The 15,904-nt window shown below is 46.4% G+C and overlaps 2 protein-coding genes across 5 annotated transcripts in view; one reads left to right on the forward strand and one right to left on the reverse strand.

Moving 5' to 3' along the window:
* The window catches only part of FGD5 (FYVE, RhoGEF and PH domain containing 5), a 115,945-nt gene extending 105,097 nt beyond the window's left edge, over positions 1 to 10,848 (forward strand). For both annotated transcript variants that reach the window (XM_082345697.1, XM_082345698.1), the window contains exons 18-21: positions 555 to 685; positions 3,231 to 3,359; positions 8,139 to 8,293; positions 9,136 to 10,848. In XM_082345697.1, coding sequence (XP_082201823.1) covers positions 555 to 685; positions 3,231 to 3,359; positions 8,139 to 8,293; positions 9,136 to 9,172 — 452 coding nt within the window. In that variant the 3' untranslated portion in view covers positions 9,173 to 10,848. The remainder of the gene's footprint in view (positions 1 to 554; positions 686 to 3,230; positions 3,360 to 8,138; positions 8,294 to 9,135) is intronic.
* The window catches only part of MRPS25 (mitochondrial ribosomal protein S25), a 455,776-nt gene that overhangs the window by 328,329 nt on the left and 111,543 nt on the right, over positions 1 to 15,904 (reverse strand). The window contains exon 5 of one of the 3 annotated variants that reach the window (XM_082345742.1): positions 15,764 to 15,781. The exons of the other annotated variants lie outside the window; for them this stretch is intronic. Within the exon in view, the coding sequence (XP_082201868.1) occupies positions 15,779 to 15,781 (3 nt within the window). The 3' untranslated portion in view covers positions 15,764 to 15,778. Of the gene's footprint in view, positions 1 to 15,763; positions 15,782 to 15,904 lie in introns of those variants that run through there. 3 annotated transcript variants of the gene reach the window in all.

Consider the following 15,904-nt stretch of genomic DNA (forward strand, 5'->3'; position numbering starts at 1 on the left):
CGCGTCTGTGGCGAGGACAGTTGGCCGGCGCTCATGTCTGCTCTGCGTCGCGGCCCTCTCTGCAGGCCTGTGTTCCGTGGGGCCTTTTTGCAATAAGGATGACGAGATGGAGAGCAGAGGCATCGCGGAGGGGCTGAGGGTCCTCCAGTAAAGGAGCCCGAGGCAGCTGAGCTGGCCCGTGACAGCCCGTGCGCAGGGGACAGGCTTCGGCAGAGCAGGGTCAGCTGGAAGGAAAGCAGGTGGATCCTGGGCCTAAAACCAAACTCCCCCTCCCCCACCCTCTGGGGCCACCTGAGGCCATCGGAGAGGACAGCCCAGCCTCATGGAGACTCAGAGAAGAGGGGCTAGCCAGCACTCAGGCAAGGCCTGCCCCCAGCCCCGCCTTTGTGTTAGCAGAGGGGGCTGTGCCCGTCTTTCTGGTCACACTGAACCGCCCCAGTGAGGCTGGGTCCCATCTCGGGAGGGACGGGAGCTCAGATTTTACAGACACGTGGCTTCTTCCGTGCCCATCCGCATGGACGCTCACCTCCCTTCCGGCGCTTGTCTTGCTGCAGGGCGGCCGGTGAGCATGAGCTTCCCCCTGTCCTCCGCCCGCTTCTCGAGTAGCGCCTTCTCGTCCGTCTTCCAGAGCATCAACCCCTCAGCCTTCAAGAAGCAGAAGAAAGTCCCTTCGGCACTGACCGAGGTAAGGCAGGTGGGGCTACCTGCGTGGGAGGCTGTGGATTTAGAAGTTTCTCGGTCCTTCTCAGTGGACAGGGACGGACCCCCCGCCCAAGCCGGACCAGGCTCTTCAGGACAAAGACGATCCCTAATGGGAGGCGTCCTGACTCACGCTAACAAAGGCAGCCCTGAAGCACAGGCCCGTCTCCTGGGTGACCGAGAAGACACCTGTTGGTGGCAGAGGACAGGAGCCCAAGTGGTTGTAGGTGGTGCTAGGAGACATCTCTCCCATCCTTTTCTGCACCTGTCCCCCCAGCCTAGACCTAGTCCCCAGGGTTACTGCACAGATCACCCGGGCACTTGGGTCTAAAGCCGTTCGTCCTGGCTCAGGTCTCCCACGTCAGCCCTTCCCTGCCCCCTGCCCCCGCCCCCGAGCTTTGCACCATTCTCTCACCCTGGGGGGTCCCACGCGGGCTCAGGTGGTGAGCCTCGTAAAGGTCGTGGGGCTCTTTGCAGGAAACCTCAGAATTAGCTAAACGCAATTCCATTCTGGAAACAGGACCAGATTACATGTCTGTATTCTAATCACAACCACAAACAAATGTGTGCCATGAATATACATGCTGTCAAAAGAAGAGTGATCAGCTGTTTCCAAGTTTTCTCATTAATATTCATTATTGAGTAGCAGGTGGTAAGGGCTTAAAAAAATGTTAGGGATGCGAATTTTAAATGAGTACAGTTCTGTCCATTAACTTAATTCCTTTTGCATTTTAAAAATCTTGTAAATAACACATATGTGATAAAAATTTTTTCACAACACAGAAGACTATATGATGAAAAGTGAGTTTCTCTCCCTCCCCAGACTCCTTCAGTCCCACCCCTCAAAGGTAACCACCATCAGGTTTCTTATGGACCCTTCCAGAAATTTTTGTGCATATACATAATGAAGATAGACGATCATAGACCCTTTTTTTCACCCGAAAGATGATATACTGGGTCCTCTGTACATTTCTTCTAGTTAATTTATCTTCGATATCATTATTTCACAGTAGTTCATACACATAAATCTCACACTTCTTACATCGTGTGGCTGTCTCATCATTTATTTAACTAGTCCCTTTCCACAAATTGAGAAAAGATCACCCTCTCACTCCCACTGTGGTGTCTGCATGAGCTGAGCTCATAGAACCTGAGCTGTGGGTGCGGAGTTCGAGAACCGTTCTCAGTCTTTGGGCATCAGGGCACTATGATCCTGGTGCTGTGTGGATCTGCCCCAGCCAGGTTGGCAGTTTTTGCCCAAAGTGACAACCTTTTTGTTATTCAGCGAAGACTACACCGTGGGCTCTGCAGCAGCTCCAGAAGAAATGGGCGCCCGTCTCCCTCCGCCCCTCTCCTCTTCCCCCAGGAGCTCCACCTCAGCAGTGAGATCTGCTTCCCATGGGAAGGTCTGCAGGAATGCTGCCCGTGGAGCATCTGTCAGGGAGGGAGATCGCAGAGTCGGTTTCCCTGACGTGTTCTGTCCGTTCTGCCTTTCTCACTCTGGGAGCTGCTCTAGCAGGTCAAGTGTGGGGAGAGAAATCGAGTCTGGTGTTAGGAGTCCTGGGACCTGGAGAGGGGCAGGTTCCTTTCCTGGTACTTCTCAAAACACCCGGCTGGCTGTAGCTTTCTCTCCCTACACTGAAGTTAGCTGACCTTCAGAACATTTGCTGAGAGATCTGAGTTCTTACCCTCTCTTCAACTAAGTCAGGATTTGACCTTTGGTAGATCCCTCCATTCCTCTGGGCCTCAGTTTCCCCACCTGTAAAATGAGAGAGTCAGGTGAAATTATTTCAAAACCTGGCTTTATTGCTCTCATAGTAAGGTGAATATTTATGGAGCACTTACTGTGGGTCAGGCACTGTACCTGACAGGTACCCATCTTATGTCACTTAATTCCAGTTTTACTAGTAAGGATACTGAGACTTAGAGGAAGTAAGTGGCCTGACATTACCCTTCTAGTAGCTGGTAGAGCCTGTGCTGGAGCCCTAGATTGGTCCTACTCCAAGCCTGTGTTCTTAGCCCCCATATGAAGCCTGTTCAACAGACCACAACCACTACTACTACTACTTAGAGGAGTTAACAAACTCATTAGGCAGGAGATCACAAAAGCTTTCAGGTAAACAGTACAAAAGGGATCCCCTCTTAAATATAAGAAAGAAATAAGCTGAAAAGTATAAGAATCAATTTTAGAAGGAAGAAACTTTCCCCCAAATATCTGCAGTTTTGTAATTTGGAGGCTTGGGGGTTGAGGGCAGGGAACCAGGAATCTGAATCTCCACCAGGGGGCAGCACTCCTGCAGGCAGTTTTTGATTCCTGTGTCTAGGGTCTGCAAATGCTGTCAGTAAATCCTGTCTCTCAGACATGGTACAGTTTTGCTGCCTTTGAGGTGCTGGATGGATCCCGAGATCATCCAAGTCTCAGATTCCAAAGCAGTATAAACACCCTGCCAGCGGGTCTGCAGTGTCATTTTGGCTCTGTGTAAACCGTGTCTACTACCTGGTGCCCTGACCGCCCTGCTTCCCTCTGCCAGGTGGCCGCCTCCGGAGAGGGCTCCGCCATCAGCGGCTATCTCAGCCGTTGTAAGAAAGGGAAGAGGCACTGGAAGAAGCTCTGGTTTGTCATCAAAGGCAAAGTGCTCTACACCTACATGGCCAGTGAGGTAGAGTGGTTCCTGCTTTCTCTCCTCTCCCGTGAGGGCCCGTGGGTTAAGCTCGTGCCTCAGACTGTCTATGTGGGGTGTGCACTGCGCCTCCCCAGAGGGCGGTATGAGTCCTGCATCTGGTTCCCACGTCAGTTCGCACGTCGGTCAGGTGTTTACTGAAGGACGCCATGTGGATATGCAGCCATGCGTCCATTTCCAATCTGAGTAATTTACCTTTTCTTTGTGGGGCTAAGGCAGTACAGCAGGCAGGCCTGTGCAGCATAGCATTTGGATATCACAGCCCCAGCATCCAGGACAAGCTAGCACTCCCTAAAAGAGAGCTCCTTTCTGTTCTCCACTTCAGTTGTTTGAGACAAAATTCAGCAGCTTGGAGGAAGCTACCATACTTACTTACTTATTTATTTATGGTTGCATCGGGTCTTAGTTGCGGCATGCAGGATCTTCAATGCAGCACATGGGCTTCTCTCTAGTTGTGGCGCATGGGCTCCAGGGCGCTTGGGCTCAGTAGTTGTGGCGCATGGGCTTAGTTGCCCCATGGCTTGTGGGATCTTAGTTCCCCAACCAGGGATCGAACCCGCGTCCCCTGCATTGGAAGGCGGATTCTTAACCACTGGACCACCAGGGAGGTCCCACTTCTTTACTTTTTGTCTGTGCATTTGTCAGGGAACTGTATTGCCTCGTGGTAACTCTTCTGCTAAGTAAAACTTAAGTTTATTTATATATATATATATATATATATATATATATATATATATATCATAGACCATCTTACATTTACGTCTACTAAAATATCGGAGAGAGGGCCTTGCTCAAGCCTGCTTGTGGAGTAGATAGGTGTGAGCTTGGCTGTACAGCAGGGGGCGCTCTGGTCCTGGCCCAGGCTGAACCTGTGGGATAATGTGAAAGATTTCCGTGTCCAGGCCCCACCATCTGATGGTTTCCACAGGCGAAATCCACTTTGAAAATGGGACTTAAATGCATTCTGCCCAGCTGCACAGGGTAGGTGCTTTACCCACAAGGATGTGCACATCAGCACAGGGCTGGCCCTTCTCCCCTGACCGCAGATGCTGGCAACAGGGCAGAAGGCACTGCCTTCTTCCGGGCATAAAGCTTCCCTCATGAGGGGCCTGCAGCTGTGCTGGCTACAGTCAGCCCCATCCTCAGGGACCCCAGAGGCCAGGAGGGACGCAGACACACAGAGGGGACCCACTGTGGGCCTGAGTGACTCGGGCACTGTGTGAGGCAAGCCCTCCCTGAGGGGGCCTTTCACTTACGGGTCCACAGATGGGGCTCTCCGTGCTGAGGAAATTGTGGATCTTTCTGGAACAAACTGAAATGTGCTGCAACCCAGGGCGGCATCTTCCTAAGTAGGCATTCCACAGGACACTCGCAGGGGCCCTCTGAGAACTGGGTTCTGAGAGAACCCTGAGTAGACAGTTTGTGGGACTTCCTCACAGTAGTGCTTTTGAGTCTCTAACGAACAAGGGCGTGTTGTGGGTCCCCAGGATGTGAAGAGTCCCAAGGTGGCCTGACGGCAGGCCCTTCCTCACAGAGCATCTCATGGAAAACACACTTGGGGAAGAAATGCTGGCTTAGACAGATGAACAAAGGCTAGTGATAATTAACCAACCACCAAAGAGAGTGGATCCTGTTTGAGAATGGAAAACCCAGAGGCCCCGGGTCCTGAGCAACAGTTGTCATGGAAGTGAGAGTGTGGGTTAATTTTAAAAGACGGATTTAAGTATGCTTCCAAAGCCACTTCTTCAGAGAGAGGAACTTTTACAGTTTCTCAATAAGCCTAAGCCAGTGACAGGACCAAGCTTTCAAATTCCATCAAAGAAAAAGATTTGATAAAATGGATAGCCAGTTTTCACTGTCTGCACTACCATGAACCCCGTCATGTACCCTGAGGTAACGCAAAGCAGATGTAACTTGCTCTCAGTAACAGTCCTGGGAGAGAGTGACTGTCAGAAATATATCGGAATCTTTTAAACGTTTTCCAATATTTTATTATTTAGTTAATATATTTATTATTATTATGTTTAAAAAATTTCAAACATAAAGAAATGTTGAAGGAATTTTACAGTGAACTGTCTTATAACCATCAACTAGATTATACAATTAACATTTTATTATACTTCCTTGAACAAATATCTATCTATTCATCTCTCATTCATCTTACTTTCTGATGCTTTTCAAGTATACTTCCCCCTAAGAGTTCAATATTTCTGTATCTTTTTTTTCTTTTGAGGTACAATTTATATATAATGAAGTACACAAATCTTAAGGCTACTATCTGTTGAGTTTTGACTAATGAATAACCCTGTAAATCCCCACCTCACCCCTATCCCCAGAGGCAACACACTTTTGATTTTTTTCCTACCGTACATTAGTTATCTCTTTTAGATCTTCATACAAATGGAATCATGTGTGACTTCTTCCACTCAGCATGTTTTTGAGATTCAGTCATGTTGTTGCATAGTGTAGTAGGTCATTTCTTTTATGACTGAGTAGTAGTCCATTTTGTGAATATACCAGTTTGTTTGGTCCATTCACCAGTTGAAGGACATTTGAGTTGTTTCCAATTTGAGGCGGTTATGAATAAAGCCAATTTAAACTTTTGCATACAGGTTTTTGTGTGAAAATAGGTTTTTATTTCACCTTGGGTGAATACCTAGGATTGGAATTTCTGGATCACAGAAGGGTATATATTTGGCTTTTAAGGAACTAGCAGACATTTTTACAGAATGGTGTAGCGTTTAACAGTCCCTGCAACAGTGTAGGTAAATTTGGGAGTTCTGGTTGTTCCACGTGTTTGTCGGCACTTGGTATTGTCAGTCTTTAATTTAGCCATTCTGGTGAGGGTGTAGTAGTATCTTAATGTGGTTTTAATTTAGATTTCCCTAGTGACTAATGACATTTTTCATGTGTCTGTTGGCTATATATATATTTCTCTTTGAGAAGTGTCTGTTCAGATCTCTTGCCCATTTTTTAGAGTAGATTGTTTGTTATTGAGTTACAGGAATTCTTTCTGTATCTTGGCTACCAGTCTTTTATCAGATAAATGTTTTGTGAATATTCTTTCCCAGTCTGTGGCTTGTCTGTTCATTTTTTTAAATGAATGAATGAATCAATCAATCTTTTGGTGAACAGAAGTTTATAACTTTAATGAGGTCAATTAATGTTTTCTTTTTTGGCTATTGCTTTCATGTCCTAAGAAACTTCCGACTACTGTAAGTCACGAAGTTATTTTCCCCATATTTTCTTTTGAAAACTTTACTGTTTTAGCTTTTACATTTAGGTCTATCTCAAATTAATTTTTGTGTATGGTGTGAGATAGGGGTCAAGGCTCATTTTTTCCCCTATGGATATCCAGTTGTTCCAGCACCATTTGTTGAAAAGACTTTCCTTTCCTTATTGGATTATTTTGGTATCTTTATTAAATATTAAATGACTAAGTGTGGGTCTATTTCTGGGCTCCCTATTCTGTTTTACTGATACATTTACCAAACCTTATGCCAATACCATACTGTCTGTCTTATTACTATAACTTTATATAGTAAGCCATAAGTCAGGTCGTGTAAGTCCTCCAACTTTGTTCTTTTTAGAGGTTTCAGTACAGTTTTGAATTTAATTGGTAAGGGTGAGCGTCCTCTTGCTTTGTCTCAATCTTAAGGGAAAAGCATTCACTATTTCCCTCTTAAATATGATGTTACTGGTAGGTATTTTATAGATGCCCTTTGTCAGATTAAGGAAGTTCCCTTCTATTCCTAGTTTGCTATGAGTTTTTTAATCATGAATGGATGTTGAATTTTGTCAAAAGTTTTTTCTGATCTAGCAGTCTTTTTTTTTTTAAAACATCTTTATTGGAGTATAATTGCTTTACAATGGTGTGTTAGTTTCTGCTGTATAATAAAAATATGGAACGCTTCACAAATTTAAGTGTCATCCTGGCTCAGGGGCAGTCTTTGAAAATTGATTCCCTTTTAGACACAAACTCTACTCCCCTTCCTCCTCCTCCCACAATCATTCTAATGTGCTTAACTAATTATATATCTTTGTTTATGTGTGATTTTATAAAGCTGTATTCTTTATGAACATGTATTTTTACATAAATATGTGTGTATAAAAATATCTTTATCTATATATAAAAAGCTCTTTCTTTTTCCACTAAGCACCGTGATTTTAAGATCCATCTGTGTTCTCTGGGTACATCTCACCGAATTGTTAGCAGCTCTATAGCACGAACACCCTGAGTGAGTGCTCCATATTGAAGCACTGTGCAAGAGGGCCTGGGGGATGAGTACAGAATACGTTAACAAGGGTAACACTAGAAATCTGAGTCACTGATAAATCGAGTCAGTGGAAAGAATGTGGGGTTTTAGAAAGTGGTCATGAGTCCAAACACTGGCTCTGCCCCTTAACTCGCTGTGTGATCTTGGGGAGTTATTTACCTTCTTTGAGCCTCAGTTTCTTCTTAGAATGGGGGTGACACCTTCTATGACTGTTACGAAGATTAAACAAGATAATGTGAAAGTGAAAGTGCCTGGACCCTAAATGCTGTCACAAAATGTTAAGTTTCTTTTCCTCCTCGTGACTGGTGCTGGCGGGGAAGTGGGAGTGAAGAGTATGTGTGTGATAATTGCACCGTTGCCAGAGATGCCCCACACAGAGGGGCTCGTCATGCATGTTACATTGGAAGCATCGGTGATTGCTAAGCTGCTGACTGGGTATCTTGCCATGTTTAACATCAGTTTTCCCTCTGCCTCTCTGCAGGACACAGTGGCCTTGGAGAGCATGCCCCTCCTAGGTTTCACCATTGCGCCAGAAAAGGAGGAGGGCAGCAGCGAAGTAGGACCTATTTTTCACCTTTACCACAAGAAAACCCTATTTTATAGCTTCAAAGCAGAGGATACCAATTCGGCTCAGAGGTACCAAAATAACTAGTCGTGCGTCTCCTTGCCTCTCTCTCAGAAGGGAACGAGCTGTCACCCTGGGCTTTGGCTTCTGTTCTTCTCCATCCATCCTGTCCTTTCACGTCCCCTCGGGCCACAGCAGAACAGCAGATTTAAATTCACAGGCAGACCTCGGACATATTGCGGGCTTGGTTCCAGACCACCGCAATAAAGCAAATGTTGAAGCAAAGCGAGTCACAAACTTTTTGGTTGGCCAGTGCATAAAAAGTTATGTTTATACTGTAGTCTACTACCTCTGCAATAGCATTACGTCTAAAAAAATGTACATACCTTAATTTGAAAAAACTTTACTGCTAAAAAAGGCTAACCATCATCCGAGCCTTCAACAAGTCATGATGTTTTTGTAATAGTAACATCAAAGATCACAGGTCACAGATCACCATAACAAATACAGTAACAATGGAAGAGTTTGGAATATTGTGAGAACTGCCAAAATATGATACAGAGACACAAACTGAGCAAATACTGTTGGAAAAATGGTGCTGCTAGACTTGCTGGACATAGGGTTTCCACAAACCTTCAATTTATAGAAAATGCAGTATCTCCGAGCACAGTAAAGCAAAGCACAATAAAACGAGGTCTGCCTGTATTATGACTCATTCATACAGGCGTGCATTGATTCAGCAACCCTTGCACTGTACTCTAGGCGTTTTGCTAAATGCTAGGGAAACAAATATAGTAGGACACGGTTGCTGACTTCAGGCTAATAATAACGTAGTCTCATCATTCACGGGTTCCGTGACCAGAGTTCCAGGCAGAGCCTCAACACCAAGTGTCCCCTCTCTTCTGCGTTGCAGGTGGATCGAAGCCATGGAAGATGCAAGTGTGTTATAGCAGTTATCAAGCACGTGGACTCAAAGTACACTCTTAGGTTGATGCGTGGACCCTTCCAGAAGCCAATCTGTGTCTCCACTCATCCGGACACACATCTCGATTCAGCATGGGGCCTGACCTTGTTTGCTGTAACCCCTCTCTCACACCTTCACAAGTGGAACCCTTAAGGGATATTTATGGACTTTTTCTGTCTTCGTGTTTTCCACCCCCTCCCCAGGCATAAACTATTTCCTTTTCCAGTAGTGAGTTAAAATTTAGTAACATGAAGATGTGGAAACCAATAGAGAAGTACATTTTAGAAATGCAAGCTTTTTAGTAGAAACAAGCTTTTACAATTTTTACTCCTGGTAAACATGATGACCTTTCACGTTGTTGATGTCGGTGCCTCAGGTGAAATGAGAAACAACCAGCGAATAACAGCTACTCTCATCAAAAGCACTTTATTGTTTTACTGAGCAACAACCTCCAGTTTTATTTTTTCCAAGGGATTTACTTAAGTAAATGGTAGATGGAGTCCTGTGGACTAATTTGCCACCAGTACTGGCTGTGGCGCAAGGAGGCGACACCAGGAGGGTCTCCCTTACCACGGAGGGTGCAGGGCCACGTGGCACTGGAGCACAAGGGGAGGACTCTCTCCTCCAAGTGCCCACCGACCGGCAGACCGACAGGGCTTCCGAAAGGAGGTACTCCTTCCTCCCCACGGCGGTCCCAACACCAGAGTAGTGCGGGAAATTCCGCTGCTGGCAGATCCGGCCCCTGCCCCCGGAGGTCACTGCAGACCCTCCGAAGAGACAGGGGTCTGCTTTAATTTATTGTGTGCCTTCCTGAGTTTACCCCGCACAAGCTGATGTCGTTATGCTTGTGAGAACTATTCTTGTTTTCGACACGGTGATCCTTCTGCTGTATTCCTGAAGCCTTGAAAGAGATAAAAGGAGAGAAAACAAGATGCAATCAGAAGGTGAATTCGTGGTCTTGGCCAGTGGCTCTGGACACAGTGAGGGAGCACAGAAATAGTGGCTTGAAGATCCTCTCTGGGCGCCTGGGGCTCAGTCACCTCCCCGCTGATGACTGCTGCTCACGATGCTGGACGTGTTTTTACATAAAGCAGAGTGGTGGGGGGACTCCTTGTTACTCTCATCGAAATAAAAAACAATCATCACATTTTCTGATGTCCTGTCCCCATCTTCCTGCTGCCCTGTCCCCTAAAAAAGGCATTTGCCTGACAAACATTTTGTAAAAAGCACCATCTCCAGGAGTTATTTACATTAAATATTTTTAGGGGAATTTCTTTTTTCTAGTTTGCAGTTCTTTTACAATGTTTGGTTAAACATTTAATTAGTGATTCAAACTAAGTGATTAGAGAGGCCTTCTTATTAATTTTTGAGGACTTTCATTTTCATCGTCAGACATATTGAAATGGGCCTTCTAGACCCTTTGAGCCTTTAGAAAGCACAGCAAGACTTCAGCACAAGGAAGTGGGCGCTTCTCCAACCTGCCCGTGCCACTGCCCGTTGTCAGTTTCTGAGCTCCGGGTAGAATTACGTCTGGAAGTCATCTGGAAGGCCTCTTTCACTGTATAACATCCTATTTCTGATAACTCTGTAAAGAAGATGTGATAGGGCTTTTATTCTCAGTGAATATTTACCCTAATAAAAACACCTGGGTTGTAGCTAAAACATACTGGTTGGGTTTTGTCAAAGGAAGTAGCCACAAAGGTCCTCCACAGCTCGTGTGTGACTGGGCGAGGACCTGCCTGGTTACCTGGGCCTTGTTTTCACCTGTCCTCCCCATGGTTCTGTGTGGACGCATTTCAGCCGATTTCTACTGGTTGATTTGGCTCATTGTCCCTCCCCTGCCCTTCTCTCTGTCCAGCTCGTCTTACATGTTCATGTCACCGTCTATCCACTGGGTGAGCCCAGAGTAACTCGGGCCCAGAGGCTGGAGGAGTGGCTGCCCAAGGCGCCACGATACCTGCTTTGCCCCCCTGCTCCCCAGGCACAGGACAGCCCCTGGGCACATCCCCAGCAGAGGCTGTGTTTCTAGAGAGGAAGCTGTGCTGTGGCTTAGAAACCAGAACACACTCCAGGAGCCCTGAGGCCCGGTGCCTTCACCTGTCACCCGGAGACCCTTCCAGCTTCCCAAAGAGATCAGGGGACACAGCGCACACCGGGCGTTTGTAGAAGTGGACCGAAGGCTGTGACACTGGAAAGCAGGTAGCACTTACTTTACACTCTGGTGGTTTCACAGCTTTCCTGAGACTGGATGTGTCTCTCCAGTCTGGACTGGTCCTCATAAGCAGGAAGAACTCTGTTCGTTGTCACTAACGCAGAGCACACTGGAACATCGTAGTGTCCCGGGACACTGATTGAGTTCCTGGGTCCTAATAAGTCTTCTATTAATACATGTCAGAAATACACTCTGAGTTGTTCTGCTGAGGCTGACAGATTCCCTGACCACTCGTTCTGCTTTGGATGCAGCCTGGGCAGGTGAGGCGTGAGGGGCTGATGCCCAGGTGGTGTGCTGGTGTGCACCGACCCCAACGGCCCTGCTGCAGCCCCAGAAGCAGGTCAGAGTCCTTTTCCCATCTAGTCCAGCCTCTCGTTTGATTGACAGTGTAAATGGCATCGCTGAACACTGAGGCCCTATGTGGGGACTGAGGCCGCCTGGGCTGGGAGTGGTGGGAGCAGATGGAACCCGAGTTTCTTTTTTTTCTTTCTTTTAATTTATTTTTGGCTGTGTTGCGTCTTTGCTGCCGTGCGCGGGCTTTTCTCTAGTTGCGGCGAGCGGGGGCTACTCTTCGTTGCGGTGCGCGGGCTTCTCATTGGGTGGCTTCTCTTGTTGGAGAGCACAGGCTCTAGGCGCGTGGGTCAGTAGTTGTGGCACTAGGGCTCAGTAGTTGTGGCGCACGGGCTTAGATGTTCCGTGGCATGTGGGATCTTCCCGGACCAGGGCTCGAATCCGTGTCCCCTGCATTGGCAGGCGGATTCTTAACCACTGCGCCACCAGGGAAGCCCCCGAGTTTCTTTCTGCTGTGGGGCAAAGTCAGCCACATGCTGGAATATTCTTCCCTTCACGGATTCAGCCTGTGATATGCAGCTGCTGTGAGCAGGGAAACTTCTGTGCTTCCAGGTATTAACTGTCAGTCAAGAGGACAAATGTATCCACACTAAGATGTCTGTTTCCAATAGCAAGTAAAGGAAAACCAACCTCACACTGGTTTAGACAGTTAGGAAATCAGCTCAACAAGAAGTGGGGAAGCAGGGCAGGTTCAGGGCTGGACAGTATCCCCCAAGCTCCAAGCTCTTTGGGTTACTGACCTGTCGTCCATTGTCAGCTTGATTCCAGGGCTGGTTCCCAAGAGGCTGACCGGTGACCGCCCCCAGTAATGGGAGCTACCGCTGGCCTATTCACAGCCCCCAAGGAGGGGGCTCAGCTCCCTGTAGCTTCTTCTTAGAAGCACCCAGCAGACCCTCCACACGGCTCCAGGACCACACTTCCTGAGCAGTCACCGCAAAGGGCACCACTATGACTGGCAGAGACCAGTCAGCTGGGGGAGAGGGAGCTGGCGGAGGCAGCTGCTGGGGATTCACCCACAGTGGCCACTCTCTGGACCACATCTTCTGGAAAGAAGACTATGGTTTGGATTAGTGTAGTGCACGGGCTGTGCCTTGCCATGGATTTGGGGGATGTTCTGTGATAGAGTAACTTACACAGCCATCATTGGGGCATCTATTATATATATATATTTGCTGAATATTACTGTAAGTGGCATTGGGGAGGCTGGTTTGATGTTATTGGTATTTTAAGCCCCTAATCAAACACAATTATTAAATCAGCAGCCAAACAGCGCTGACCTCTCATGGGCTCGTAGAAGACCTTTGTGTGATTAACAACAAATGATAGCAAACATCTCGGCATGAAGGGCTGTAAGCACCTTAACCCCGCTCCTCCATTTAATTCTCCCAAGGACCTGTTGAGGTGAGTTGTTTTTCTGATTATTATTATCCCCATTTTGCAGATGAGGAAACTGGGGAATAGAAATGTTAGGTCACTTGCCCGGGGTCACACACTCACAACTGGCAAGCCCATGCTTGTAACTGCTCCCCTGTGGTGCCTCCCTCGAGTGTGTGTGAGCTGATACTCAGGGCAATTTTCTGACACTTGAAACATGAAGTCCCTCCTAAAATCAACAGAAATCTCTAACTGCCCAGGAGCAATCAGTAGGACCTTTTCTCCAATGTTATAACAAACACAGTGTTGAGTCAGAGAAAAATTGTGCATTTTTTTCTCCAAGCAGAATCCTTAGATGTTGTCACGTAAGGTACCATCCATGTACATAATCCAGTGTTATTTCAATATACTAATTGCAACAATGAATACAGTTCTGTTTTTCTGCAATCATATGCACAAGATTTACCTCAACTTAAAATGGGGATCTGGATATTTAAAACCCAAAGTACACATGCTTTAAAAATAATTTAACATTTCACATTTCTAGTGTTATTCAATAATTGACATGTTAGGATGCACACTCAAATATGAGGGATTTTTAAGGTAAGTAACCTTGGGGATTCAGCACATTTCTCTCACTTACATAATGGAATAGCTTAGAATTCCTATGATGGATTTATAAATAATAACCTAAAAATTGATCAATTACTTGCTATTCTCAAACCCTTTATGAATTTACATCCTGTGGTGAAAAGACAAGCCTGAAGGTTATAGTTAACACGTGTCCTATAAGAATGGACAAGAAGTCTTATTTTGGGAAGGAAGCCATCATACCCTTGCCACACCAGTTCCAAGGGGAAGAGAGCACGTGTTCACAGAACACTTCTGTGTCCTGGGGGGGTTGCACCCCCAAGAGAAGGGGGCTATTTCCAGAAGTGAAATCAAGCCAGTGCAAGCAATGCACAGCCCGGGGTGTGTTGGTCATGTGAAGCCAGAGCAGTGTGTCGGGGTGACAGACCACAAATGTACAACTTGCTGCAGCCAGAACCTGGGCCACTTTACCAAGGCTGCCCCCCATTGGGGTGCAGTGGGGAACAGCAGAGGGAGAGCTGGCCCTGGGGACAGCTGTATAGGTTCTGTGGCCTGAGACGGCTGCCCCACTGTGCATGTGTGGGTGGCTTCAGGCTCTTCCCGTGGCCCACCCGTCTCCTCTGGGGTGCCCCTCTCTAGGTCTGCAAGTGCCCTCAGGAAACTGTGGACAGGCAAGTTGGGGATCCAGGGTTGGGAGGGTCTGGGAAGGTTTTCAGAGTAAAAACTTAACTTAGTCCGTGGGCAGTGACCTCAGCTTGTGGCCAGGCTTGGAGTCTGTGGTACCAGTGTACAGGGTCTATCTGCAGTGTATAGTCAGATCCTGAGCTGAAGAAAATGAGACCCAAGAGTGTCTGAAATGATGTTTTAGGCACAAGGGCTGTCACTAGTATCATCAGACAGGACTGCAAGGCCCCTTTTAGAATTCCACACTGTGCCAAACGTTATCAGGAGGAATACACGACTAAGGTAGTGAACATCTGAGGGGAAACCAGCCTAACCGAGCCAGATGCCGGACTGCAGAGGCAGTGCCCAGCATCACAACATCCCCTTCCACCAGAACTCTCTCTGGAGAAGCTTAAGGCCCCGTGGCCACCCTCACAATGTCCTGGTGATCATGGAGTGATTTCGCAGACAAGTTCTCTACATGGTCTGGGTCTCTTCGGTGCACGGATAATTGACGATGTCTTAACAGGGAAGGGCATTCTGTGTTGACAGAGCAGAATGATGACGGGCCTCTTTTCTACTTTGATCATCTTTCAAGGGTGCCGTTAAACTAGAGCCAGTGTATAGAGCAAGAGAGAGGCTTGGACAAGAGAAAATCTGTATCAAGAAAGCACAAGACAAAAAAGGAAGAAAGCACCATAAATGAGTTTTTTTTGTTCTTGTTTTTCAAACTGGACAGTATCCCCCAAGTTCCAAGTGAGTTATGAAATCAATGTAATGGGTCACAACCAGGACCCGACCCCTGCCCCCCACACCAAAGAGCAGAGTAGAAGGCAGCAAAATATTCCATCATCCTTAAGGACCATTTCATGACATTTTTGTTTCAATCATACGTGTATGTATATACTATATGTGATATGCTGCTTGTTGATAAAAATGTATTTATGCTTATAGATCATGGTCAAAAAAATTTTAAACCACTAGCCTAAGAGTATCAGGTAAGGAAAAAAAAATAAAGAGCACAGAGTTGCAGTCAGACACATAATGAGCCAAAACAGAAGAATTAAAGACACATATTCAAATGTAATGACACTTCCAGTTTTATTTTTTGAATGATTCAAAATATTACAAAGAGGAAAACATAAAATTCATGGAAAAGCTACCCAAATTCTTTCAGTTATTCTGGAAACTGACTTTACATCCTGGGGTGAAAAGACAGACTTTGCTTATTGAAACTCTGATACACTCATAAACAATGACTTTCCTAATACAGAGAAATGCTGATTTACCTAAGTCATTTCTGAAACGTCTGTGAACAAGTCAAATTTCATGTTGATACTTGGAGCCTCAAGAAACACCTAGATAATCGGGAAACATGCATTTCTTGGCTCCTTCCAAAACCTACTAAAAGAACAGCAAATGAATAAAAAGATATAACCTAAAGGACAAAGAAAATCCAAGAGGCATAGGGTATGGAAATGGTCAGCTCATTTTTGGAAGATACAACATGTGTGGACAGTGGCAGCT

Source organism: Balaenoptera borealis, assembly GCF_965194805.1.
Source record: "Balaenoptera borealis genome assembly, chromosome: 12".
Lineage (NCBI taxonomy): Eukaryota > Metazoa > Chordata > Mammalia > Artiodactyla > Balaenopteridae > Balaenoptera > Balaenoptera borealis.